The sequence below is a fragment of the Elgaria multicarinata genome, chromosome 13 (assembly GCF_023053635.1).
Source record: "Elgaria multicarinata webbii isolate HBS135686 ecotype San Diego chromosome 13, rElgMul1.1.pri, whole genome shotgun sequence".
NCBI lineage: Eukaryota > Metazoa > Chordata > Lepidosauria > Squamata > Anguidae > Elgaria > Elgaria multicarinata.
In genome coordinates, this window is record NC_086183.1 from 29312793 (window position 1) to 29338541 (window position 25749).

The 25749-nt window shown below is 45.1% G+C and overlaps 2 protein-coding genes across 3 annotated transcripts; one reads left to right on the forward strand and one right to left on the reverse strand.

Annotated features, from left to right (window-relative positions):
* Positions 1-1581, forward strand: BLOC1S3 (biogenesis of lysosomal organelles complex 1 subunit 3). The gene is made up of 2 exons (XM_063140225.1): positions 1-59; positions 756-1581. The coding sequence occupies exon 2, from the start codon at positions 799-801 to the stop codon at positions 1369-1371; it is 573 nt and encodes a 190-aa protein (XP_062996295.1). The 5' UTR covers positions 1-59; positions 756-798; the 3' UTR covers positions 1372-1581.
* Positions 1582-25231, reverse strand: LOC134408119 (galectin-9-like). Of its 2 annotated transcripts, XM_063140223.1 has the most exons (12): positions 25154-25231; positions 22788-22876; positions 14162-14357; positions 13603-13722; positions 12065-12130; positions 10643-10690; positions 7113-7136; positions 6932-6961; positions 5905-5993; positions 3376-3541; positions 2602-2710; positions 1582-1700 (listed from the first exon to the last, which is right to left on the reverse strand). In XM_063140223.1, exons 1-12 carry the CDS (start codon positions 25181-25183, stop codon positions 1624-1626), a joined length of 1044 nt encoding a protein of 347 aa, XP_062996293.1. In that variant the 5' UTR covers positions 25184-25231; the 3' UTR covers positions 1582-1623. The 2 variants fall into 2 exon arrangements, with proteins under 2 accessions (XP_062996293.1, XP_062996294.1); XM_063140224.1 differs by having other exon boundaries at positions 1582-2710.
* Between the last annotated feature and the right edge of the window lie 518 nt (positions 25232-25749).

The window sequence follows — 25749 nt, forward strand, 5'->3', positions numbered from 1 at the left end:
GTGACTCAGGGAGGCGGAAGCTCTCCTTCCTGGATAAGACGGGGTGAGCTGAGTTTTAGGTATGTGCCTGAGAAAGAGGAGACGGGGCTAGTTGGAGGCAATATTTATTGCTGTTGTTGTTATTATTATTATGCAAATCTGTGTATGCTTTCTGGGTTGCAGGGCTCTATTGACAGCAGTGGCTCTTACGGTCAGGCTGTGTGAGCAGGATTTGGGAAAGGGAGCTGGCGTGGGGCGGGTGTTGGGGCCGCTCTGGAAAGGAATGGCAAGGGGGGGTGTTTTGTATGGGGGGGGCATGAGAGGGTCCCCCCCATACAAGAGCAGCCTTCCCCAACCTTCTGCCTTCGGGATATTTTGGACCACCAGTCCCATCAGCCGCAGCCGGTATGGCCAATCATCAGGGATGATGGGAGTTGTAAGCTAAAAAAAATATCTAGGCTGGGAAAGACTGGGTTAGGCAGAAGCCCCTGCAAAGGGCACCAGGAGGGTTTTGCGGAGAGAGAGACGTCTCCTCTTGTGGGTTTTCATTGGCTCTAGTTTAAACAGACACTGTCTTTGAACAGGGAGGATTCATGGAGAGGTTCCCTGATGCTTATTGATAGATCTGCCCTCTGGGTGCCCAATATTGGGAAGGCAGGATGCTGATCTTGAAGCAGTTCTTGTTTTTTAACAACACTGCCTGGACATGTTTTACTTCTTTAGAATGTAAGGATTTCTCATTTGAGTTTATTCTCGCCTCTCTCTTTTCTTTCCAGATTCTCAGCTATAAACTACCTCCTCCTTCAAGGTGATGGGATAATGACGGCCCCAGGGTATAAAACTGTAGTCCAGGGAGAAGCTTCAGAGACTGATTCAGAGGAAGAGGTTTACCTGTCCTCTGTGCCTCAGGGTTCATTCCCCAGCCTTTATGGGGTGAAAGTCGCTGGAGAAGCTTCTGAAACAGACGAAGAAGATGCAAGTCCCCTTGGGCCAAAAGCAACATCTACATTGATCAGTCCAGATTTGCCTCCACTGGTAGTTTTCAGGAATGACGATCTGGGCTCTCCTACAGCGGTTGAAGAGAAGCCCGCCCTTCGTATCCGACACCGCGGTCGCTACAGCACCCTGCTGCAGCAGAAGCTGATTGAGAGTAATGCCCGCTTATACTATGATGTCAGCAGCACTGTCAAGCAAGTGTACCAGACAGCCATCAAAGAGATTGGAGCCATTACCGGGCAGCTCAATAATTCTCAAAACGGCATCATCAACGCCTCGCATAACATCCGGCTTGTCCTGGAGGATTTGCGAGGCGTCGCAGACAAGATAGACATCATTACCAGCTGTAACCTGCTGCCCGATATCCAGATAGAACTACCTCCAGTACACACCTAGCTGGAACAGCCAATAGGCCCACCAGGTGCTTTTTACACACAGTAGCTCAAGCAGTGTTGGGACTGCGGAGACCCTGGCTGTAAGGTGCAGTAAGAAACTGAAATGGAGCTGGCTTTTGTCACCTGGTGTTTAGATCACAGCACTTGCATATCCTGTAATGATCAGGCCTCACTCTTTCAGTACGGCAGAATAAAACAAAACAAAACCGCACTTGATCTATATGTTTATTCCACTTCAAGGTGTACTGCATTCTCAAAGCCTATGCTTACCACATTGGCATCTTACACGTTTACTTCGATTTCGGTGCCTGCAGCATTTGTGTGATGTGCCTGCAATACCAATGTTACGTTAGCCTTGTGAGGAAGTTATCAGAAGAATCTAGTCCACCAGCCCACATGTACCTTTGTTGTTCATTTGTGGCACAAGGATGGTTGGTGTGAATGGGGGGAAAAGAACTAATACCCTTCCAGTTAAGAAAAAAATCCCTGTCTGGTCACCCGGAGACATCTTTTATTCCCTAGAGGTGACCAAGCAAATGGTTATTTAAAAGCCTATTATATTTGATGTTGGTAGAAGAGAGTTTGTTTGAAGTGAGTGATGTCTTTCCTAACATGCAATCATCTGAAAATAGACGGCTGGGCATTTGTGGCATTTAGTGGGAGAGTGACTATTAATTGCATCTCTTTATTTATGCACCTTTCTTTTATGGCTGATTATAAAGTGTGTTCAGACTGAAATTGTGCAATACAGTGTACTATTGAAGATGGCGGTTTCAACTGTCATTCCATCTTTATTTTGATTGGAATGTACTTTATTTCCCACCATAGAGGCAAACGGGGCATTATTGACATAACTGTATCAATTGTGACCAAGAGAAAGGGTGTGAGAAGGAACTAAAATGTTTGAGTTTGAGTAAGAAATGATTATCCATTGCCTGGCTACTTTACACTACAAATTTAAATCAAGTTTAAACAAGTTTAGCAGAAGATGGCTGCAATTTTTCTGAAATTCAGAAGTATAATTCCCAGGGTTCATTGTGAAGAAGCCACAATCAATTTTAGATTTTGCAAGTCAGCTGTGCATGACAGATGCTTTGAAGTAGCAGTGATCCAGAGGCATCTGTAGACATGCCTTTGGTATTCTCTCTCCACAAGAGGCTTGAATAAAAATGGCATGTAAGAACAGTGGAGATTTGTCAGTATTGTACACAAGAAAGGGTCACATCTCCACCTATTTCCAGTTGGTCCACTTGTCCTGGAGGGATTCGATGGACATAATCGAATATCACCATCCCGTTCACCATCACCTGGTAGCTATTTTTCTGGCTGGCGATCTCCATCTAGTGGCAGAAAACAAAAGATTTTTGTTTTACTTGGAGTTCTTAATCCATACTGATCCACCCCCTGCAAGAGACATAGAGACCTAGACTACACAAATTGTATCAGTTTTATACTAATTTAACTCTCTTGATCTCCCAAAAAACAAATTCTGGAAACCAGTTTGGTTGGTAAGGGTGCTGAAAATGCTTTGATGCCTAGCCCCATAGTTTTTGGGGAAGAGTGAAAGATTATTCATAAGCTTTGGTCTCTGGTATGTGTTCCAAGAAAAATCCAGCCTCTGTCTCTTCTTAGCTACGTACGAGTCTCTGTTTGAGGTGATGCTTAAATAGATGGCCTTAAATGTTTGCCAGTAACCCTGTTGTGACAACATAAAAATACCCCTCCTGGATCAGACCAAAGGTCTATTTACTCTCTCTTCCAGCTGTTCTTGCCTGCAGTTGAAGAACAGGGGAAAGCAGCCAGGGTCAGAACAAGAAGATAGGTGCTGGGAGCAATTTGTTTATCTCTGCCAAAAAAAAGCAGGAGGCAAGGAGAAGGCTGGAAAACAGCTCTCCTGGGAGAGAGATTGGCACAGAGACTCTTGTAAGAGGCTTCTGTGTATATGGAATCTCATGCAGGGGCTACCTAAGCTTGTAAACACTCATTTTACCAAGTTGTGTCTTACATGGAAGGCCTGGCCAGGGAAGAAAGGCATGGCAGACATGTGTCTCTCCTCAGACCCCCAAGCACTGTTGCTAAACGTGTTCCGGACAAGCGCTCCCTCCTTCAGTCGGGGGTTGATATGCAAGGCGATGTTGCCAGTCATGGTGTTTCTCAGGTTCACATGGAAGCTGGAAGAGAAAGGAAACCCCGAATAACGAGTGAGCAAAAAAGCCAAAAGGTAAGGCACGGAACTAGGAGCTGTGTGTCCCAAAGGATTTATTATTGCCGATGCGTTTCGGACTAATTCGAGTCCTTTATCAAGGCAATCTAAAGGAAATTTTAAAAAGATACAGTTTTACAAACGTAGGGAATTGTACAATCATAAATGCTCATACAACATACCTTAAAACATTGTCCCACCACAATGAATTCTAGAAAACTGTTTTAAGGTATATTATATGAGTGTTTATGATTGTACTTTTACAAACCCTACTTTTAAAAAACTATCTTCTTAAAATTTCCTTTAGATTGCCTTGATGAAGGACTCAAATTAGTCCGAAACGCGTCGGCAATAATAAATCCTTTGGGACACACCTGGTTGCATCCCTTGCCTTTTGGCTTTTTTGCTCACTCACATGGAAGCTGGACAGAAGGAGGTGACACTACTGATGCCGGTGGGGTTCAAAGCAGCCCAAGAGTACTTCTAACCCAGCATAGATCTTAGAGACTCAAGCCCGCCTGCCCGCCCACCCCTGCCATCTCCTTGCCATAGTTTATTTTTAAGTGGCTTTTGAATAGGTAGGAAAGGAACCTCTCGTGCAAGCACTGAGTCATTACTGACTCTTGGAGGGACGCCAGCTTTCGCTGACGTTTTCTTGGCAGGCCTTAGAGCAGGGTGGTTTGCCGTTGCCTTCCCCGACCGTTATTACCTTTCCCCCAGCTAGCTGGGTACTCATTTTACCGACCTCAGGAGGATGGAAGGCTGAGTCGACCCGAGCCGCCTGCCTGAAACCAGCTTCCGCTGGGATCAAACTCAGGCCATGGGGAGAGTTTCAGCTGCAGAAACTGCTGCTTTACCACTCTGCGCCACACGAGGCTCTTTTGAATAGGTACCCTGGAAGAACTCATCAAATTCCGCTCCACCTGCGTCTGTGTCATCCCCATCAGCCATTCCAACGGGATGTACACAGGATGATCAGAAGGGTAGTGGAGCCGTTTCACAAGCCCTGATGACTTTATTTTTTCCTCTTCCCTTCCCATCCTTTTTTTCCTTGCCTGTGGTGTCTTTTTAGATTGTAAGTCTTCAGACTGTAAGGGGCTATCTTGGTTGACTGACTGCATGGCAGCTGCTCCAAGAGCCAGGATCGCAAACCTGTGTTAGTTCTTGGATTATGATTCGTGGTTTGTTTGGAAGCAACAACCCAGGATCCAGGGACTGAATGTCCTAGAAAGCTTTCTACTTCTGTTTTAGCTGCTCACACTAGCAGGAGCAAATGGCTGCAGGCGTGAGCGTGCTGCAGCTTGTTCACGGTAAGCCAAGATTTTTCTTAACATGGTCGCTGGCTCAGCATCAGCCAGTGGGCTTCATGGTTGAATAGTGATTTGAACTCTGCTCTCTCCAATGCCAGGACAATCCTTGATCCTTTTCGCCACAGGGTCAACTTGCAGAAGAATTAATGTCCTGCAAGGAGCTGTAGCTTGACCTAGGCAGGGATGGACAATTTTTGGCACTCCAGATGTTTCGGCCTAGAACTCCCCTCCATCCTTAACCAGCACAGCCAATGATGACGGATCATGGTAGTTGCCAAAACGGCTGGAGGACCACACGCTGAGCATCCTGGACCTGCAGACATAGAATCATAGAATAGCAGAGTTGGAAGGGGCCTACAAGGCCATCGAGTCCAACCCCCTGCTCAATGCAGGAATCCACCCTAAAGCATCCCTGACAGATGCTTGTCCAGCTGCCTCTTGAAGGCCTCTAGTGTGGGAGAGCCCACAACCTCACCAGGCAACTGATTCCATTGTCGTACTGTTCTAACAGTCAGGAAGTTTTTCCTGACGCCCAGCTGGAATCTGGCTTCCTTTAACTTGAGTCTGTTATTCCATGTCCTGCACTCTGGGAGGATCGAGAAGAGATCCTGGCCCTCCTCTGTGTGCCAACCTTTTAAGTATTTGAAGGGTGCTCTCATGTCTCCCCTCAGTCTTCTCTTCTCCAGGCTAAACACGCCCAGTTCTTTCAGTCTCTCTTCATAGGACTTTGTTTCCAGACCCTTGATCATCCTGGTTGCCCTCCTCTGAACACACTCCAGCTTGTCTGCGTCCTTCTTGAATTGTGGAGCCCAGAACTGGACACAATACTCTAGATGAGGCCTAACCAGGGCCGAATAGAGGGGAACCAGTACCTCACGTGATTTGGAAGCTATACTTCTATTAATGCAGCCCAAAATAGCATTGGCCTTTCTTGCAGCCATATTTCCTGATAAGTTTGATCTTCGTAAGATAACTGAATGTAGAAAGGTTTTGCAGAATCGTGTTTTCTCTGGAAACGCACCTTTTGGCTTTGAGAGACACATTCCCCACAATCATGATCTTGCGAAATGGAGTGAAGTTTCCTGGGATAGCAACCTGGAATGGCACAGCCTGGAAATAACAATGCAAAAGGGATACGGTCCATCAGGAGAAGCCGCTAGGCCTGAGGCAGGCCACTTGGTGCCCGTGGGTACCCTCAGACACCCTTCCTGGCACCCACCAAGATGACCTATCCTATTTATTTTTACCACTTTAAAATAACAAAAGTTTCTTACTGGCAGTTGGGATCATTTCGAAGCAAAGGGAGGGCCCTTGCTGCTCCCATCTTCTTTTCCTATGACTTCCCCTGGGCTAACCGCAAAGAAGCTTAGAGACATTCTTAGGAAATGAAGGTAGGTGGCTGAAGCCCAATGCGTTCATCTGCAATGCGGCCATTTTGTGGTGGTGCCCAGGACATTTTCTCAAACTGCCAAATGTGCTCAAGGGCCAAAAATCATTGCCTCCCCCTGAGCTAGACAAAGGAAGATTAATACACACACACACACACACACACGCCCCAACGTTGAAGTCATCTAGGATGAAGATAAGAAAAGAAAAATCCAGGAAACTGGAGGGCTTCTGATTTGACCACTTCTGCGTTAAGAACCCGGGGCAAGTGCTCCTGCAACAGTGATTGATGTGTTCAGGGAGTCCACCCAGCAAAGAAATTCATGACAATTCTGAGAGGGAGAGCTCAAATCTTTTTCAAGGTGCTCCACAGTTCTGACTGAAACCCGGAGTGGATTCAACGCCCACTGACATCCAAGCCACCAGCCTCCCCTGCATTGAACCAGCTTCTATCAGAGTGGGAGAATGGACGCACTGATGTTAACACAAATGTCTGTGTCACCTGAACAAAGCTGGAAGTGTGTGTGTGTGTGTGTGTGTGTGTGTGTGTGTGTGTGTGTGTATAAGCATCCTTCCTCTAAATATGGCCAACAAGACCAGTTTCTAAATTGTCCAGTGATGGAGACATAAGAGACATAACAACAGGACAGAAAGATACTCACAGGATTGGTCAAGGTCATTCCAGTATAGCCCTGAGAAGAGATGAAAACGCAGAGAGGGCTCTTGTTATATCTTAGATCACAGAACCGAGCACCAAAATGCAGTCCAGACCAGATCCCTGCCGGTCTGCCTTATCTAAATTAGGTGGGCTACAATATTGCCCCCAAATTTTAACCCACACACCTGGACGTTCTTGTTCTTCTTCATCTGCAAAGAAAGAATGAAAAGGAAAGCAATAATTTAATGTGCAAAGAACTATAGCCCTTATTATTTAATTACTTCGGAGAGAGAGTGTTGGCCACGATGAATGAGAAACATGGAATAAATGAACTGAACACTTCTCCTCAGGTCTGTCAACTAACTAGAGGATTTTTAGCTCTTATTTATTTATTTATTTATTTATTTATTTATTATACCGCCCAATAGCCGAAGCTCTCTGGGCGGTTCACAAAAATTAAAACCATAATGAAACAACCAACAGGTTAAAATCTTTCAGTTCAAAGCCAAATGACTAATCATTTGGCTTTGAACTGATCAGTTGATTTAAATAAGTTTGCATATTACCAAAGCATAGATCTGAGTACCTCTGAGATGCTGAAGGGGGGATTAAGCACAATTGAAGATTTATTTATTATTTCATTTATTTCAGCATTTTTATCCCGTCTTTTTAGCCGAAAAGGCTCCCAAGACAACTTGCAAAGATATTTCTTAAGGCAGTCCCTGCTCATCAGTTTACAATCTAAAAAAAAAAAAAACCCCGCCAAAAACCTAAAGGAAAGGGAATTGGGTGAGTGGGAGGGAGGGAGGGAGGGACGGGGTGGGAAAAACACATTTTGGACACAGTGGGAGGGCTGTGGCTTCCTCTCCTTCTAATACCCTCATCCAGATCCAGGCATGATGGGAGGGATACCTGCCTGCTGCTGCCTTTCCCTCAGACGGACACAGCAGTAGGGGTGAGCGAAATTACCTGTGCCTGCCTCTGTGGACTGTGACCCATTGCTACTGTGGTCTGCCCCCACAATGAGCCTCTTCTGTGGCTCAGCTGGCCCTGACGAGCCCTCAGCACTGCCCACACTGGCTGCCGAAACCACACATTTCCCCCTCTGTGTTAATGGCGACCGCGAAGGTCCCGTTAATTTCTTTATTTATTTATTTATTTATTTATTTATTTTATTACATTTATATACCGCCCCACAGCCGAAGCTCTGTGGGTGGTTTACAACAATTAAAAATAGTAAACATTAAAAGTATACAAAATTTAAAAACATAAAAACAGTACAAAAACAACAGTATCCATTTAAAAACAACAGTTCTGGGCTCCATTAAAAACAAACTTAACGTTGTTAAATGCTGTTAAAATGCCTGGGAGAAGAGAAAAGTCTTGACCTGGCGCCGAAAAGATAACAACGTTGGCGCCAGGCGAGCCTCGTCGGGGAGATCGTTCCACAGTTGGGGGGGCCACCACTGAAAAGGCCCTCTCCCTTGTTGCCATCCTCCGAGCTTCCCTCGGAGTAGGCACTCGGAGCAGGACCTTAGATGTTGAGTGCAGTGTTAATGCAACAGCAAATGCTTTACCCTTGTGTTAATGGGGCCTTTACGGCCACTATTAATGCAGATAGGGAAATGCGCAATTTCAGCAGCCAGGGCAGGCAGCTACCGAGCGACCGGGGATGGGGGGAGCTGGTGAGCACTTGGGCGAGGCTCTGCGCCGAGTGCGCCTGCGATGTCCCACTCAGCAGTGACAGTCGGTAGCCAGGAGAGAAGGGGGCTCTCCGCTGGAACTGGATCCAGGCATGAGGGATCTGAGGCGATTGTTGTCAGGCCATTCTCTGATGCTGCTCACATCAACAAAAATCTTTCAGGAACAAATATTATTTATTTATTTATTTATTTATTTATTTAGAGTATTTTTATCCCGCCCCTCAGCCAAAAGGCTCTCGGAGCGGCTTACAATGTATCAATAAAGAAGACAGTCCCTACCCTCAGGCTTACATTCTTAAAAAAAAAAAAAGACATGACACACAAGGAAAAGTGTATGGGGAGGGAAGAGGGAGAAATATGTGCTCCTCTCTACAAAGGGAGAGGGCCTTTTCGGTGGTGGCCCCCCAATTCTGGAATGATCTCCCCGATGAGGCTCGCCTGGCGCCAACATTGTTATCTTTTCGGCGCCAGGTCAAGACTTTTTCTCTTCTCCCAGGCATTTAAGAGCATTTAACAGTACAAAGTTTGCTTCTTTTTTAACAGACCCCAGAACTGTTGTTTTTAAATGGATACTGTTGCTTTTATACTGTTGTTTTTATGTTTTTGATGGTTTTAAATTTTGTATACTTTTTAATGTTCACTGTTTTTAACTTTTGTAAACCGCCCAGAGAGCTTTGGCTATGGGGCGGTGTATAAATTTAATAAAATAAATAAATAAATAAAAAGGCCAGTAAGCCCAAAACTGTCCACCCAACCAACCCTGCTTCCCTTCCACAAGTGTTTCCAGACAAGGCTTGTACTGGGCTGTTACCCTGCCTCATTCATGGAATTTTATGAGGGGGCCCAGAGCACTCCATCTTCCGCTTGGAGCCCTCCTGCGTTCTCCGCACTTTGCCAGGGAGCGAGGCTGCCCTTCCACGGCGCTACGGACTTCCCACTTGCTGCTGTTTGGGCAACCAGAGCAAGCCACCATTTAAGCCTTCTTTCCTCTAGACCAGTGGTTCCCAAAGTGGGCGGTATTGCCCCCTTGGGGGCGGTGGGATTGCATAGGAGGGCGCTAAGAGGCAAAGGGGCAGCAGGGGGGCGCTCAAGGTGGTCTTTTCTGAGAAGCGCCTCTCTAGAAGGTCTTAACTGCGCTCAACATCTAAGGTTCTCCTCCGAGTGCCTACTCCGAGGGAAGCTCGGAGGATGACAACAAGGGAGAGTGCCTTCTCAGTGGTTGCCCCCCGACTGTGGAATGATCTTCCCGATAAGGCTCGCCTGGCGCCAACGTTGTTATCTTTTTGGCGCCAGGTCAAGACCTTTCTCTTCTCCCAGGCATTTTAAGCAGCATTTAATAATGTTAAGTTTGTTTTTAATGGCCCCCAGAATTGTTGTTTTAAATGGATACTGTTGTTGTTTTTATACTGTTTTTATGTTTTTTAAAAATTTTGTGTACTTTTAATGTTTACTATTTTTAATTGTTGTAAACCGCCCAAAGAGCTTCGGCTGGGGGGCGGTATATAAATGTAATAAAATAAATAAAATAAATAAATAACACCCAGGGACATTTTTATGAGAGAAGGTAGTTTGGTCCCAAACCATATAGGGGAAGAATCCGCACATGTATTAGTACTGTTTAAGAAGAGTCCTTTAGACGGTGAATTGAAATGTTTCAAAAGCACCAAAACGCTAATGAAGAGACATACCCTGCTTGGTATGCCCCGTCACGCTGGCTGCAAAACAGAGGCATTCGCTCTCTTTTCCTTCCCTCGGCAAGCCTGCAGTGGGTGCTTTGGATTTTGAATAAATATTCAATTAATTGTTACTGTTTTGAATTTTGTTGTTATTATCTTCCTTAGTGGCTCGTTGAAAACCGCTATTCTGAATAATGATTTTTATAGTGTAGGGTAGGGGGCGCTGGGCATGAGTTTGTGGAACCAAGGGGGCGGTGACCTGAAAAAGTTTGGGAACCACTGCTCTAGACCTAGAAGCTCTGGGGAGTTTCCACAAAGCCGCAGAGAGATACTCACAGAAACCTTATGCCGCGCAAGGCCTGGCTGGGAAAACATCATGCCGACCTGCAAGGGCAGAGAGATTCGTCTTTTAGAGGACATGGACACTTGCAATGATCTCAGAATATTTCGCTCCAGACTGTAGTTCAGTGTTGGCTGCTGAAGGCAGAGGGACGGAGACCCGGGGCTGAGAAGAGATGCGTTGCCTGAGTCCAGTTCACAAGCTCATGGTTGAAGTCATGCTCTCAATCAGTACGCAGCTAATGTGGTTTGAAGCTGCGTTATTAAAACCTTAGAGCGTCATCAGCATATTTAGAGGCCCCTCGTGACATCAGGGCCAAAGCCATGGTTTACTTGGCTTGCTTCTAAATCCGGCACTGACACTAGGAGAAACTTCTTAGTGGCAATACAAGACATTATTTGGGTGTTGAGGAGGGCTCTCCCTCACTGGAGGTCTTCAAGCCTACATACATCTATTGGGGATGCTAGATGTGCTACAGTTGCTGGGGAACATGGGCAGGGTGCTGCTTTTGCACCTGTGTCCTGCTTGGGGGTTCCTGGTCGAGAGCTGGATGGCCACTGTGTGAACAGAGTGCTGGACTAGATGGACCCTAGGCCTGATCCAGCTCTTCTGACGTTCTTAAGCTTCTATGGAGCTCAGTGGATGACCTTGAACAAGTCACTTATCTGAAAAATAAGGAAGTTGGTGACCTCCTTTGCAGTGTATCGTGAAAGTGAATGCAGTAAAGCACGTGATACATTAGGAGCTTTATCACACCAGCGTTATACTGTGCAGTCACTGTGAATTGCCTGCAAAGGACTCCGAAGTTTTCCAGCTTATAATCTGCTTTTATTGTGAAGGACTCTGAAGTTTTCCAGTTTATAATCTGCTTTGTCTGTGAAGTACTCCCATGCATCCTGCTTTAATTGTGCTTCAAAGGCAAAAGAACCGACCGATTTTGGTGCTACTTTTGGAGCGAATCACTTGTTGTTTTCCGAGCAGCCACTGGGGGGCGCAGGAGCAGGATTTGATATGTTTAAAGAAAAATTAAACAAATGCTTACGTCTGCGTAAGTTGTAAAGATAGAGACATCAAAATTGGCACAGTAAGAGATATTAAGGAGAGCTTTAAGCATACCAAATTTGAATCGGATTGGGTCATCCATTTTTTTTAAATGATTTTTTACATTCCCGCCCCCCAAACCCATTTCCAGGTATGCAAAGGATCTTAGGAGCGCTGCCGCCCAGGGTGTGATTTAACTAGCAATAACAACAACGACAGCTAAACACTGTAGGGGGTAATTCGAGGGAAACAGGTACGTGGGATGAAGCTATAAAGCTACTACACAAGGTAGCCAACGCTAATAAACTCTGCCACTCCCAACGCTTCCTGGTTTTGAAAACAAAAGGGAGGCAAAGAAACACAGAGGTTCTACTTACATTGGTGGCTGCGATGGCCGTGTAAGCAGGAGGGATGCTAGCGGAAGGGGTGTACGGAGGTGGCGCCTGAAACACAAGAGAAATATATCTAGAAATGAGGTTTTTTTTAAAAAAAAAATGCACACCTGCCCCTCTAGAACTGCCTGCTTTTTCAGTTTGGGAAGGAAAAAAAACCTGGGCGCACTATTGACCCAAAAGCTATAAATTAATAAATTCTATTAATTAATAATAGAAAAGGGAATTTCAGCAGGTGTCATTTGTATGCATGCAGCATCTGATGAAATTCCCTCTTCATCACAATAGTGAAAACTGCAGGAGCCCTGCCCTCTTTAGTATCTGGTCACTCTAGTACAACTCCTGCAGCTTTAACTGTTGTGATGAAGAGGGAATTTCACCAGGGGCTGCATGCATACAAATGACACCTGCTGAAATTCCCTTTTCTATGCCACTGTTAAAGTTACAAGAGCCCAGTCCTCCTTTTCAGGTGGTCAGCCTAACATCAGCAGCTTGCATTAAGTCCCTTGATGAGCCATTGGGCCTGTTTAGACAACACGCTAAGCCATGGTTAGGCTGCTAAGCATAGAATCATAGAATCATAGAATAGCAGAGTTGGAAGGGGCCTACAAGGCCATCGAGTCCAACCCCTTGCTCAATGCAGGAATCCATCCTAAAGCATACTTGACAGATGGTTGTCCATCTGCCTCTTTGAATGCCTCCAGTGTGGGAGAGCCCACAACCTCCCTAGGTCATGGGTTCCATTGTCATACTGCTCTAGCAGTCAGGAAGTTTTTCCTGATGTCCAGCTGGAATCTGGCTTCCTGTCACTTGAGCCCGTTATTCCATGTCCTGCACTCTGGGAGGATCGAGAAGAAATCCTGGCCCTCTTCTGTGTGCCAGCCTTTTAAGTATTTGAAGAGTGCTATCATGTCTCCCCTCAATCTTCTCTTGTCCAGGCTAAACATGCCCATTTCTTTCAGTCTCTCTTCATAGGGCTTTGTTTCCAGACCCCTGATCATTCTGGTTGCCCTCCTCTGAACACGCTCCTTTTGCAGCACATGATTAGTGAGCGTGCTTAAACCGTGGTTGTGCCGCCACCATGGTTAGGAATTCTTCACATGACATACTAAGTCATGGTTCACATGACACGCTAAACCATAATGTGTTTAGCTCAAAATGCTTAACCATTGTGGCTCAGGATGTCATTTGAACAGGGTCACTGTAGCTTCTACAGTAGTCATCCCCAAATTGGGATCCTCTAGATGAATTGGACCACAACTCCCATAATCCCACAGCCAGCTGGCGGAACTGAAGTCTTACCCATCTGGAGGGAGCCAAGTTGGGGAAGAATGAAGATGAAACAAAGTCCTATGGTGAAAAGGCCTGTCCAAAAGTTGCCAAGTCGCCTCATTGTAAAATTAGATTGCCATGTTTTCAAGAAGTTTCATTTGATTTATAAATGGCTGCTTTCCACATGATAAGCTACAAAATCCATCTTAAATTTCAATTGGCACTGAGCGAGACGAAAACGCACAACTTACAGAAGTTCCACCAAAGCTGATGGAGTTCAAGGAGATATTCCCGCTGACCTGCAACATCTGGACTAGCTGGAAAGAGACACGGTGCCTGTATTCCACAAAATGATTGCCATTGACCGATACCTAGAGAAAGAATCGAACCGGGAGGTGAAGAAAACTCTTGAAAAAACAAGAGGTTCCAACCACTAGATGACAGCTATCAAACAAAAAGTTGTGAAGCCTTAAAAACTAACCAATTTAGGGTGCGGTCCTACAGCGAGTTGTAGGGCTTTTTTCTGTCTATACATGGATTGCGCCCTAATCAAAGCATAAACTTTCATGAAGCAGAGCCAACTCATGAAGCATTTCTTCTGTATTTTCAGAAAATTAAAAATTAAAAGTTTAGACCTCAAGGCCAAACAAAACCTACTATATTTTCTCCACAGCTCTGCCCTCTTTTCCATACAAAGCAAAGGTCCGGTGGTTGGTTCTTTACATGAGGAGGAGCGTGGAGGGAAGAAGAGAATGAATCCTACTCCCACACACACACACTTTTTTTTTTTTAACCTTACCTACACCTCACCTGATAGCAGTGGCCCTTGACGCTGATGATCATCTCGAAGTAGCAACCTGGCTGGAAGGGCATATTAAAGGCCCGCTCCTCAGATCCCCAGCGGTGGTTTTGCTGTGTGTTGCATACGACGACCCGGCCTTCATCAAACCGTGGGTTGAAGTGGAAGGCAATGTCGCCGTTCAAGCACACGAGATTAACTGCGAAACTGAAATGTGAGGGGGACATTAGGGCCGAAGCCAGTCAGCAGAAGGAGATGGTGTTGGGGAGGAGGTTGACCGTAGTGGAGACCCCCATTATGCAGGAAGAGTGGATTGGTTTGGAAAGAGCAGCGACGAAGACGCACGGAGGTTGCCCGGAGGGCATAAACAGAGAAGGCAGTGGTTGATATAAACAAGATACAAACAAAAGGTGCACAAGGCACGCAACTACTATAGTATAAGAAAATACAATCAAAGAAGGGGTGAACAGTTATAACAAACACAAGTTTTATAACAGGAACAAAAATACAACACAAGCAATCACAGCAGATAACAAGAGAGTTATACACAAATGCAAAGTTATACCATTGTAATAATAATCTACAGGGTGGAGACACGAAAAAGTCTCATCAGTGTTTAAACCTAATAAACAAAACAATGTGATGTGGTGACGGTATAAATCGGTAGCGTTAAGACACAAAATAGCCTCATCAATGGTTTTTAATCCTTTAACAGGCTACCGGTTTTTAAAAAATCCTGTTCTCCCAAATTGCTTCATCAGAGACACTGAAAATAAATCATGATAGATAAAAGTTTTAAAATCCCCCCAAAGCAAATTGAAAAACCAATCATGATATTATTGGTGGTGCGAGACGTATTCCGTTTGGTGTAAGAAACTTGTATTTGTTATAACTGTTCACCCCTTCTTTGATTGTATTTTCTTACACTATAGCAGTTGTGTGGCTTGTGCACCTTTTGGTTATACCTTGGAGGTTTTCCGGAGGGGGCACCGATGGTTAGTGAGGTGCCCTGAGCAAAGGAGACATGAGGAACTGCAATTGTGCAAATTCCATTTCAGCAGGCACCTGCTTTTAGACGAACTGGAATCATAGAATCATAGAATAGCAGAGTTGGAAGGGACTTACAAGGCCATCGAGTCCAACCCCCTGCTCAGTGCAGGAATCCACCCTAAAGCATCCCTGACAGATGGTTGTCCAGCTGCCTCTTGAAGGCCTCCAGTGTGGGAGAGCCCACAACCTCCCTAGGTAACTGGTTCCATTGTCGTACTGCTCTAACAGTCAGGAAGTTTTTCTTGATGTCCAGCTGGAATCTGTCTTCCTTTAACTTGAGCCTATTATTCCATGTCCTGCACTTTGGGAGGATCGAGAAGAAATCCTGGCCCTCCTCTGTGTGCTAACCTTTTAAGTATTTGAAGAGTGCTATCATGTCTCCCCTCAGTCTTCTCTTCTCCAGGCTAAACATGCCCAATTCTTTCAGTCTCTCTTCATAGGGCTTTGTTTCCAGACCCCTGATCATCCTGGTTGCCCTCCTCCGGACACGCTCCAGCTTGTCTGCATCCTTCTTGAATTGTGGAACCCAGAACTGGACGCAATACTCTAGATGAGGCCTAATCAGGGCTAAATAGAGAGGAACCAGTACCTCACGTGATCTGGAAGCTATACTTCTATTAATGCAGCCCAAAATAGCATTTGCCTTTCGTGCAGCCACATCGCACTGTCGGCTCATATTCAGCTTGTGATCTACAACAATTCCAAGATCCTTCTCGTTTGTAGTATTGCTGAGCCAAGTATCCCCCATCTTGTAACTGTTCATTTGGTTTCTATTTCCTAAATGTAGAACTTGGCATTTATCCCTATTAAATTTCATTCTGTTGTTTTCAGCCCAGCACTCCAGCCATTCAAGATCACTTTGAAGTTTGTTTCTGTCTTCCAGGATATTAGCTATCCCACCCAATTTTGTGTCACCTGCAGATTTGATCAGCGTTCCCTGCACCTCCTCATCCAAAACATTAATAAAAATGTTGAAGAGCACTGGGCCCAGGACTGAGCCCTGCGGTACCCAACTCGTTGCCTCTCCCCAGTTTGAGAAGGTTCCATTGATAAGTACTCTTTGAGTCCGATTCTGTAGCCGACTGTGAATCCACCTAATAGTTGTTCCATCTAGCCCACTTTTAGCTACTTTGTTAATCAGAATGTCATGTGGCACTTTGTCAAAAGCTTAGCTGAAGTCAAGATATATGACTTCCACAGCATTCCCACAGTCCACAAGGGAGGTTACCCGATCAAATTAGTCTGACAGGATTTGTTCCTGACAAATCCATGTTGGCTTCTAGTAATCACTGCATTGATTTCAAGGTGTTTACAGATTGACTTCTTTATAATCTGCTCCAGAATTTTCCCAGGGATGGATGTCAGACTGACTGGTCTGCAGTTCCCAGGTTCCTCCTTTTTGCCCTTTTTGAAGATAGGGACAACGTTAGCCCTCCTCCAGTCGTCTGGCACCTCACCCGTCTTCCATGATTTTGCAAAGATAATAGACAAGGGTTTTGAGAGTTCTTCTGCTAGCTCCTTCATTACTCTAGGATGCAGTTCATCGGGCCCTGGAGATTTGAACTCATTCAAGGAAATTAGGTGTTCTTTGACCATTTCTTTATCAATCTCAAACCGCAATCCTTCCCCCTCAACTTCTGCTTCACTTTTTCCAGGGGGGGTCATAGACCTGCTTTTGGGAGAAGACTGAGGCAAAGTAGCAATTGAGCACTTCAGCCTTTTCTTTGTCATCTGTTATCAATTTGCCATCCTCATTAAGCAGTTGAACCACCATTTCTTTCCTCTATCTTTTACTACTCACGTATCTGAAGAAAGCCTTTTTAATACTTTTAGCATCCCTCGCTAATCTCAGCTCATTCTCAGCTTTAGCCTTCCTGACGCCATTTCAGCACTTCTATGCCACCTGTCTGTACTCTTCTTTTGTAGCCTGGCCTTCCTTCCACTTCCTATATGTATCCTTTTTTGTTTTCAGGTCATCTCTAAGCTTTTTGTGAAGCCACATGGGTTTCCTCCGTTGTCTTCTATCTTTTCTCCTTGTTGGAATTTTTTGTAATTGTGCCCTTAAAATTTCCTTTTTAAAATATTCCCACCCATCCTGCACTCCTTTTCTCGTTAGGCTCACTTGCCAGGGGACCTTACTTATCGTAGTTCTGAGTTTATTAAAATCAGCTTTCCTAAAATCCAGAGTACGTGTATGGCTACACTCAGCTTTTGTCTCCTTTGTAATCAAGAATTCAAGTATGACGTGGTCACTTTGCCCCAGAGTTCCCGTAACTGCCGCTTTATCCACTAAGTCATCCCTATTGGTCAATATCAAGTCAAGGATTGCCGATCCTCCTTTGTCTCATGCAAATGCGAAAATAAAGTTGGGCGTGTATCTACTGATAACCAGAATACGTTATCAGTCCAAGCCACACAGGGTTATGCGCAAGATAAATTCTGAAAAGGGCACAATGTAACTCACCTTTAGACTTTGGGATAGAGCAGTTTAAGCTCATTAAATAATTCTTCTAAGTTACCCTGAGGAAATGGCACTGGTTTATCATTGTCATGTTTTTAATTATTAAGTTATATTTTTCTTACACTGTTTTTGGACAGTGTTATATATGTATTAAGAGCCTCGTGTGGCACAGAGCGGTAAAGCAGCAGTTTCTGCAGCTGAAACTCTCCCCATGGCCTGAGTTCGATCCCAGCAGAAGCTGGTTTCAGGCAGCCGGCTCAGGTCGACTCAGCCTTCCATCCTTCCGAGGTTGGTAAAATGAGTACCCAGTTAGCTGGGGGAAAGGTAATAACGGCCGGGGAAGGCAACGGCAAACCACCCCGCTATAAGGCCTGTCAAGAAAACGTCAGCGAAAGCTGGCATCCCTCCAAAAGTCAGTAATGACTCAGTGCTTGCACGAGAGGTTCCTTTCCTTTCCTATATATGTACTGGGAACCGCTTAGAGATTTTAGGATATGAAGTGATATATACATAGCATACATAAACCATTTCAAGGAATGTTATGAGCTGCTTACGTTAGATGGTTGCAATTTGCCCCCTCACTTCTTAGCTGTGTCACCAACGCCATTTCTGTGCATACACATACCTGCTAACTAAGTCATTGCATTTGGAAACGGCTGAGTAATATTATCCGCAGCCAAATGCAAAACAAAGTCAGGGCTCTTGTCGTTTTAACAGTTGTGTGGAAGACATGTGGCTTGTCATTCACGGGTGAGGAAAATGGCGCCTGCTTTGTGAACTGCAAAACTAGAGACACACTCAGGCGCTGGTAAAAATTCTTATCTTTAATAATTTCTTCAGCAAAGTAGAAAACAATAAAACTGTTAAAACAACAATAATAATTTCTTCAATAGGCTCAACGTTTCAGATAAAAATCCTTCCTCAAGAGTTGAAAAAAGACGTGAGCTACTATAAAATAATAATAATAATAATAATAATAATAATAATAATAATAATAATAATAATAATAATAGAAAAGTCCTTGACTTTTTCTTTCTCTTTTGGGAGTCCCCGCCCAGAGCTGTATTATCTACGGAGCTCTCAGTGGGGACGACCCAAAAGAGAAAGAAAAAGTCAAGGACTTTTCAATTATATTATTATTTTAGATTATAGTAGCTCGCGTCTTTCTTCAGCCCCTGAGGAAGGATTTTTATCCGAAACGTTGAGCCTACTGAGGAAATTATTAAAGATAAGAATTTTTACCAGCATCTGGGCATGTCTCTATTTTTGCAGTTGATTTGCGGTGCTTCCCCCGCTCTTCTCTACACCTGCTTTGTGAACCCAGGGACTCCCTCCATGTTTGCAACTAGCCACGCTATCATTTATTTTTCTTATATTTCAGAAGTGCATATGCCTCTCTGTGGCTTATTGCCCTCATTGCAGCTCACAACCTCTTTTTAAAAAATGATTTTAAAAAGTAACCATTTGGATTGGGATTGAAAACTACTTTTGGCATACCTCAAAGTTTGGGGGTGCCTAATAGAAATCAAATGCACAGTTACAAGATGGGGGATACTTGGCTCAGCAATACTACAAACAAGAAGGATCTTGGAATTGTTGTAGATCACAAGCTGAATATGAGCCAACAGTGCGATATGGCTGCAAGAAAGGCAAATGCTATTTTGGGCTGCATTAATAGAAGTATAGCTTCCAAATCACGGGAGGTACTGGTTCCTCTCTATTCGGCCCTGGTTAGGCCTCATCTAGAGTATTGCGTCCAGTTCTGGGTTCCACAATTCAAGGATGCAGACAAGCTGGAGAGTGTTCAGAGGAGGGCAACCAGGGTGATCAGGGGTCTAGAAACAAAGCCCTATGAAGAGAGACTGAAAGAACTGGGCATGTTTAGCCTGGAGAAGAGAAGACTGAGGGGAGACATGATAGCACTCTTCAAATACTTAAAGGCTGTCACACAGAGGAGGGCCAGGATCTCTTCTTGATCATCCCAGAGTGCAGGACAAGGAATAACGGGCTCAAGTTACAGGAAGCCAGATTCCAGCTGGACATCAGGAAAAACTTCCTGACGGTTAGAGCAGTACGACAATGGAACCAGTGACCTAGGGAGGTTGTGGGCTCTCCCACACTGGAGGCCTTCAAGAGGCAGCTGGACAACCCTCTGTCAGGGATGCTAAGGTGGATTCCTGCATTGAGCAGGGGGTTGGACTCGATGGCCTTGTAGGCCCCTTCCAACTCTGCTATTCTATGATTCTATAATTCTATGATGGCTTAGCGTGTTGTCTAAACAGGCCCAATGGCTCATCAAGGGACTTAATGCAAGCTGCTGATGTTAGGCTGACCATCTGAAAAGAAGGACTGGGCTCTTGTAACTTTAACAGTGACATAGAATACGCTCTTGTAACTTTAACAGTGGCATAGAAAAGGGAATTTCAGCAGGTGTCATTTGTATGCATGTAGCACCTGGTGAAATTCCCTCTTCATCTGGCACTGAGGAGGAAAGGTGCTGTTCAAGAAGCAAAGTCCTCTTTGGTACACGGAACTAGCTGCTCACTTCTTATAGACCTAGGCTATAAGCATGAACAGTTAAAACCATAAAATAATCAAACCAAGAATAAATATTGCATGGAAGGCAAGCGGTAAAATAAGCCTCACACCAGCACACAGAGGGGGAGAAAAGCTTTTTGAAATTTCCAGTATCTTGAAAGCCAACACCGAATTATGAGGTACTATTTTTATGTATGTGATGAGTGTGAGGTAAATTACCACAAATTTATTTATTACATTTTTATACCGCCCAATAGCCGAAGCTCTCTGGGCGGTTCACAAAAATTAAAACCATAATAAAACAACCAACAGGTTAAAAGCACAATTTCAAAATACAGTATAAAAAGCACAACCAGGATTAAACCACGCAGCAAAATTGATATAAGATTAAAATACAGAGTTAGAACAGTAAAATTAAAATTAAAATTAAGTGTTAAAATACTGAGAGAAAAGGTCTTCAGATGGCGACGAAAGGAGTACAGTGTAGGCGCCAGGCGGACCTCTCTGGGGAGCTCATTCCACAACCGGGGTGCCACAGCGGAGAAAGCCCTCCTTCTAGTAGCCACCTGCCTCTCTTCCTTTGGCAGGGGCTCACGAAGAACGGCCCCTGTAGGTGATCTTAAGGTCCGGGCAGGTACATATGGGAGGAGGCGTTCCTTCAAATAACCTGGCCCCAAACCGTTTAGGGCTTTAAATGTCAATACCAGCACTTTGAATCGGGCCCAGACCTGGACTGGCAGCCAATGAAGTTGTAAAAGGACTGGCGTAATGTGATCTCACCGGCCAGTTCCTGTTAGTAAACAAATGCCTTTAGAACATTCTGTGGTCTCCTGGCTCAGGCGGAGGTGGACATAAGGCATGGTGGCATCCTCCATTGGCAACTGTTTCCCCTGCCAACACTGGAGCTTCCGTCCTTCACGTTCATTTATATGTACGGGTGCAAATTTAGACAAATGCATTATAATTTAAATAGTAATGCAGAGCGTCTCACCACAGCGCAGAAGACTATGGGCAGGCAACCTGCTTGCCTGCCTCTTCCTCCGGCCGCCCAGGTGTTGCGGACGGACCACCGTTCTTGTGGCTCTTTCTCTTTAAATCAGAATTGGATAGGCCACCAAATAGAGGACTGTTCTCTGTAAAAGAGGACACACAGCCACCCTACCTGGTGGGCTTACGCAGCTGGAGCAGCATCATTGCAAGCAACAGGGCTCTAGTCGCACGAGTGACGTGAAGTCAGGGGAATTGAGGTAAATTGAAAAGATGGCTAGATCCGGCTCTGGGGCCAGGAAACAGAAATTACGAGAGCGCAGGGCAGGGCAGGGGCGGCATTTGCAGTGGGTCCCTGTAGCTATGCCAGCTTGCCAAGGAGGCCCAAAACTTATGCTAGCTTCAAAGTTTGTTAAACCTGGCTGGAGCATAATGTGTAGAACTGCTGTCGGAATCAAGAATTCCGGTTTCTGCGTGTGGCTTGGTGCAAATCCGTCTGGGTTGAAGGCACACAAGCACAGCAATTTGGGGCAGAATCTAGCACAGAATTTATTATTTATTGATTGATTGATTGATTGATTGATTGATTGCATTTATATCCCGCCTTCTTTCCTCCTCAAGGAACCCAAGGCGGCGAACATAATCCTTCTCCTCTCCACTTTATCCTCACAGCAACAATTATTATTATTATTATTATTATTTATTTATTTATTTATATAGCACCATCAATGTACATGGTGCTGTACAGAGTAAAACAGTAAATAGCAAGACCCTGCCGCATAGGCTTACATTCTAATAAAATCATAATAAAACAATAAGGAGGGGAAGAGAATGCAAACAGGCACAGGGTAGGGTAAACAGGCACTGGGTAGGGTAAAACTAACAGTATAAAGTCAGAACAAAATCAAGTTTTAACCTTGTAAGGTAGGTTAGGCTGAGAGTCCGTGACTGGCCCAAAGTCACCCAGTGAGCTTCTATGGCTGAGTGGGGCCTAGAACCCGGATCTCCCAGTCCAACACTCTAGCCACTACCCCACATTGGCACAAGCCGCTTATTCACTTGAGTAGGTTAAAAAAAATGGCAAAGGAGGTGGAACAGCCATAACACTGAATTTCCAGCAGGTGGTCCAAGCTATATACCATCTAGGACAGCCTTCCTCAACCTGGGGCGCTCCAGATGTGTTGGACTGCATCTCCCAGAATGCCCCAGCCAGCTGGCTGGGGCATTCTGGGAGATGCAGTCCAACACATCTGGAGCGCCCCAGGTTGAGGAAGGCTGGGCTAAGGTGTTGGACTGGGAGTCAGGAGATCCGGGTTCTAGTCCCCACTGGCTGGGGCATTCTGGGAGATGCAGTCCAACACATCTGGAGTGCCCCAGGTTGAGGAAGGCTGATCTAGGATGTGCTTTGTGGTTTTGTTTTTCTGGTTCATTTGTAATGATAGTAATGTCTAATTTGGGAGAACAACGGAAAGCCAGTGAACAGAGAGGGTGAAGAAGGACTACAGTCACTGAAGGCAGCTCAGGTATGATGGGAAAGGATCGAAAAAGGCAAGAGGATTATTGAAAGACTGAATGTGATGCAAAGTAGAGGCAGGGCAAACCTTTTCGCAGGAGCCTGGACCTGGCCTTGGATTATAATCATCTTCCCCTCACTCAGGCCCCCAAAAATGGGGCCGGTAAACGGTATGAACTGTGGGACGAAAAATAAAGGTCATTGTTTCCTTGTTCTGTACTCAAACATAATTACCCCCAACCGTTATAAATCTTTGAATATTGCAGGTATTATCATGAGAGTGTCAACTGTAACTGCTGAACTTTGCAACTAAGATTGTAGTGCCTGAATTTGCTTTCCTTTCCCCCCCTCCTCCTCCTCCTCCCTCCCAATCCCCTTTCCTTTTGTGTCATGTCTTTTAGATTGTAAGCCTGTGGGCAGGGACTGTCAAGAAATACTTTTGTAAGCCGCCGTGAGAGCCTTTTTTGGCTGAATGGCGGTATAAAAATCGTTAAATAAAAATAAAATAAAAAAATAGTGGTTTCAGTTTGAAAAATCAGCATCCTGTTTTTAAAAATATGCACTTTTGGCCTCAAGGCCCTGGATTTGGCAAGAAGAGACCCTGGAAAGAGAGACTCAACTCAGATTTGGAGTACAGGAAGGAATGAAGAAGCACAGAGGCTATATCGGCTGGCTGGGGTAGGTTATTATTATTATTATTATTTATTTATTTATTTATTTATATAGCACCATCAGTGTACATGGTGCTGTACAGAGTAAAACAGTAAATAGCAAGACCCTGCCGCATAGGCTTACAATCTAATAAAATCATAGTAAAACAATAAGGAGGGGAAGAGAATGCAAACAGGCACAGGGTAGGGTAAGCAGGCACAGGGTAGGGTAAAACTAACAGTAGAAAGTAACAGTAGAAGTCTGCACAACATCAAGTTTTAAAAGCTTTAGGAAAAAGAAAAGTTTTTAGTTGAGCTTTAAAAGCTGCGGTTGAACTTGTAGTTCTCAAATGTTCTGGAAGAGCGTTCCAGGCGTAAGGGGCAGCAGAAGAGAATGGACGAAGCCGAGCAAGGGAAGTAGAGGCCCTTGGGCAGGCGAGAAACATGGCATCAGAGGAGCGAAGAGCACGAGCGGGGCAATAGTGTGAGATGAGAGAGGAGAGATAGGAAGGAGCTAGACCGTGAAAAGCTTTGAAGGTTAACAGGAGAAGTTTATATTGGATTCTGAAGTGAATTGGAAGCCAATGAAGAGATTTCAGAAGCGGAGTAACATGGTCGGAGCGGCGAGCCAAGAAGATGATCTTTGCGGCAGAGTGAGTTGCCTATCCCTGTTATAGAAGGTCCCCATTCAACCTACTAGCTGTGGGAACGCATATAAAACATTTGCAGTAACAAGACATGGAAAGGGTTGTAGTGTAGATAAGAACATAAGAAAAACCTTGATGGATCAAACCAAGGCTCCATCTAGTCCAGCATTTGACCAGGGACCCACAAGCAGGACACGGTGCAACAGCACCCTCCTGCCCATATTGCCTCCAATACTGGAGGTAGCATATAGCCATCAGGACTAATAGCCGATAGCCTTCTCTTCCAGGAATTTATCCAACCTTCTTTGAAAGCCATCCAAATTGGTGGCCATCACTACATCTTGTGGTAGTGAATTCCATCGTTTTAACTCTGCACTGTGTGAAGGAGTCCTTCCTTTTATCTGTCCTGAATCTCCCACCCATCAGCTTCATGGGATGACCCCGGGTTCTAGTATTATGAGAGAGGGAGAACAAGGTCTCCCTCTCCACATTCTCCGCACCACACATAATTTTGTACAGCTCTATCAGGTCTCCCCTTAGCTTCCCTTTTTCCAAGCTAAACCATCCCGGCTGTTGTAACCTTCCCCATAAGGAAGATGCTGCAGTCCCTTAATCAATTTAGTTTCTCTTTTCTGCAATTCTTGGCAACACTCCCTTATGGGCGGCTCGCCTTCCATTTTGAGAGGCATGTAAGAGAAAAGAAGGAAGAAGCCGTGGGAAAAACACAGGAGGATTACTAGTTGAGGATGACGACATCTAGATCCCCCGACCCCAGAAGTCCATGAATGAGACAGGGCAGTAGTGTCCTAAAAGCCTCCTCTGGAAGCACCCCAAAGCTCTGGGTCTATAGAGGCTAGGTATTGCACGAACACCATCATATTGGAAATATATGTCCATCCTTTCATATACCACCACGAAAGGTTTTGCAGGAAGAGCTGCAGCTGTAAGTTGAGCCTTACACGCAGAAGGTCCAAGTTTCAACGTTTTACATGCAAAAAGTCTAAATTTCGATCCCCATCCTGTCCAGGTAGGACTAGGAAAGAATCCTGCCCAAACCCTGGACAGCAGCCAGCACTGACAACACTGGGGTAGATTTTGGCATATCATGCAGCTTCCTGAGCCCCACTCAGCCAGCCATCCTTTCTCTCTGCACTCACCGGATTCAAAATAGGCTGCTGCAAAGCCATCTTAATGCCTGCAGGTGCAGACCGCCCAGCCCTTTTCTTCTTATGCCCTCCAGGAACTATTGCAACAGCTTGCTGGAGCAGATCTTTGGAGTGCTTTGAGTTTCATTTCCTGAAAAAGTGGGTGGGGTGGAAAGCAAACAGCTCTTGTGTTTTCTTTTAACAGACAAGCCAGGAGAGAGAGAGAAAGAGAGAGAGAGAGAGCCACTAGGGTGAGCACTCAGCCTGCTCCTAGAACACTGGCTGCCATGGTGTGGGGAGAAGGCTCAGCCTGCTGAATTTCTGCCTGTCGTGAAGAAGGATGGCATCACAAGCTTAATTTGACTTGTCATTCCCCCTCTTTGGGGAACCCTGAGGACGAGGGGGGGGGGGCGTTCAGGATTCTCTGTGGAAACTTGTCTAGCAAGGGTGAAAAGAAGAATTGGAACCTGCCAAATTCTCCCTACTATTGGTCCCCCTAGTTTCAATGATTTCATTGGAAAGCCACAGTGGGCCTCTGAGGAATATAAACCCTTGGTGTTAGAGTGACCACGTGGCCTCCTTTACAGGGGACAGTCCTCTATTTCAAG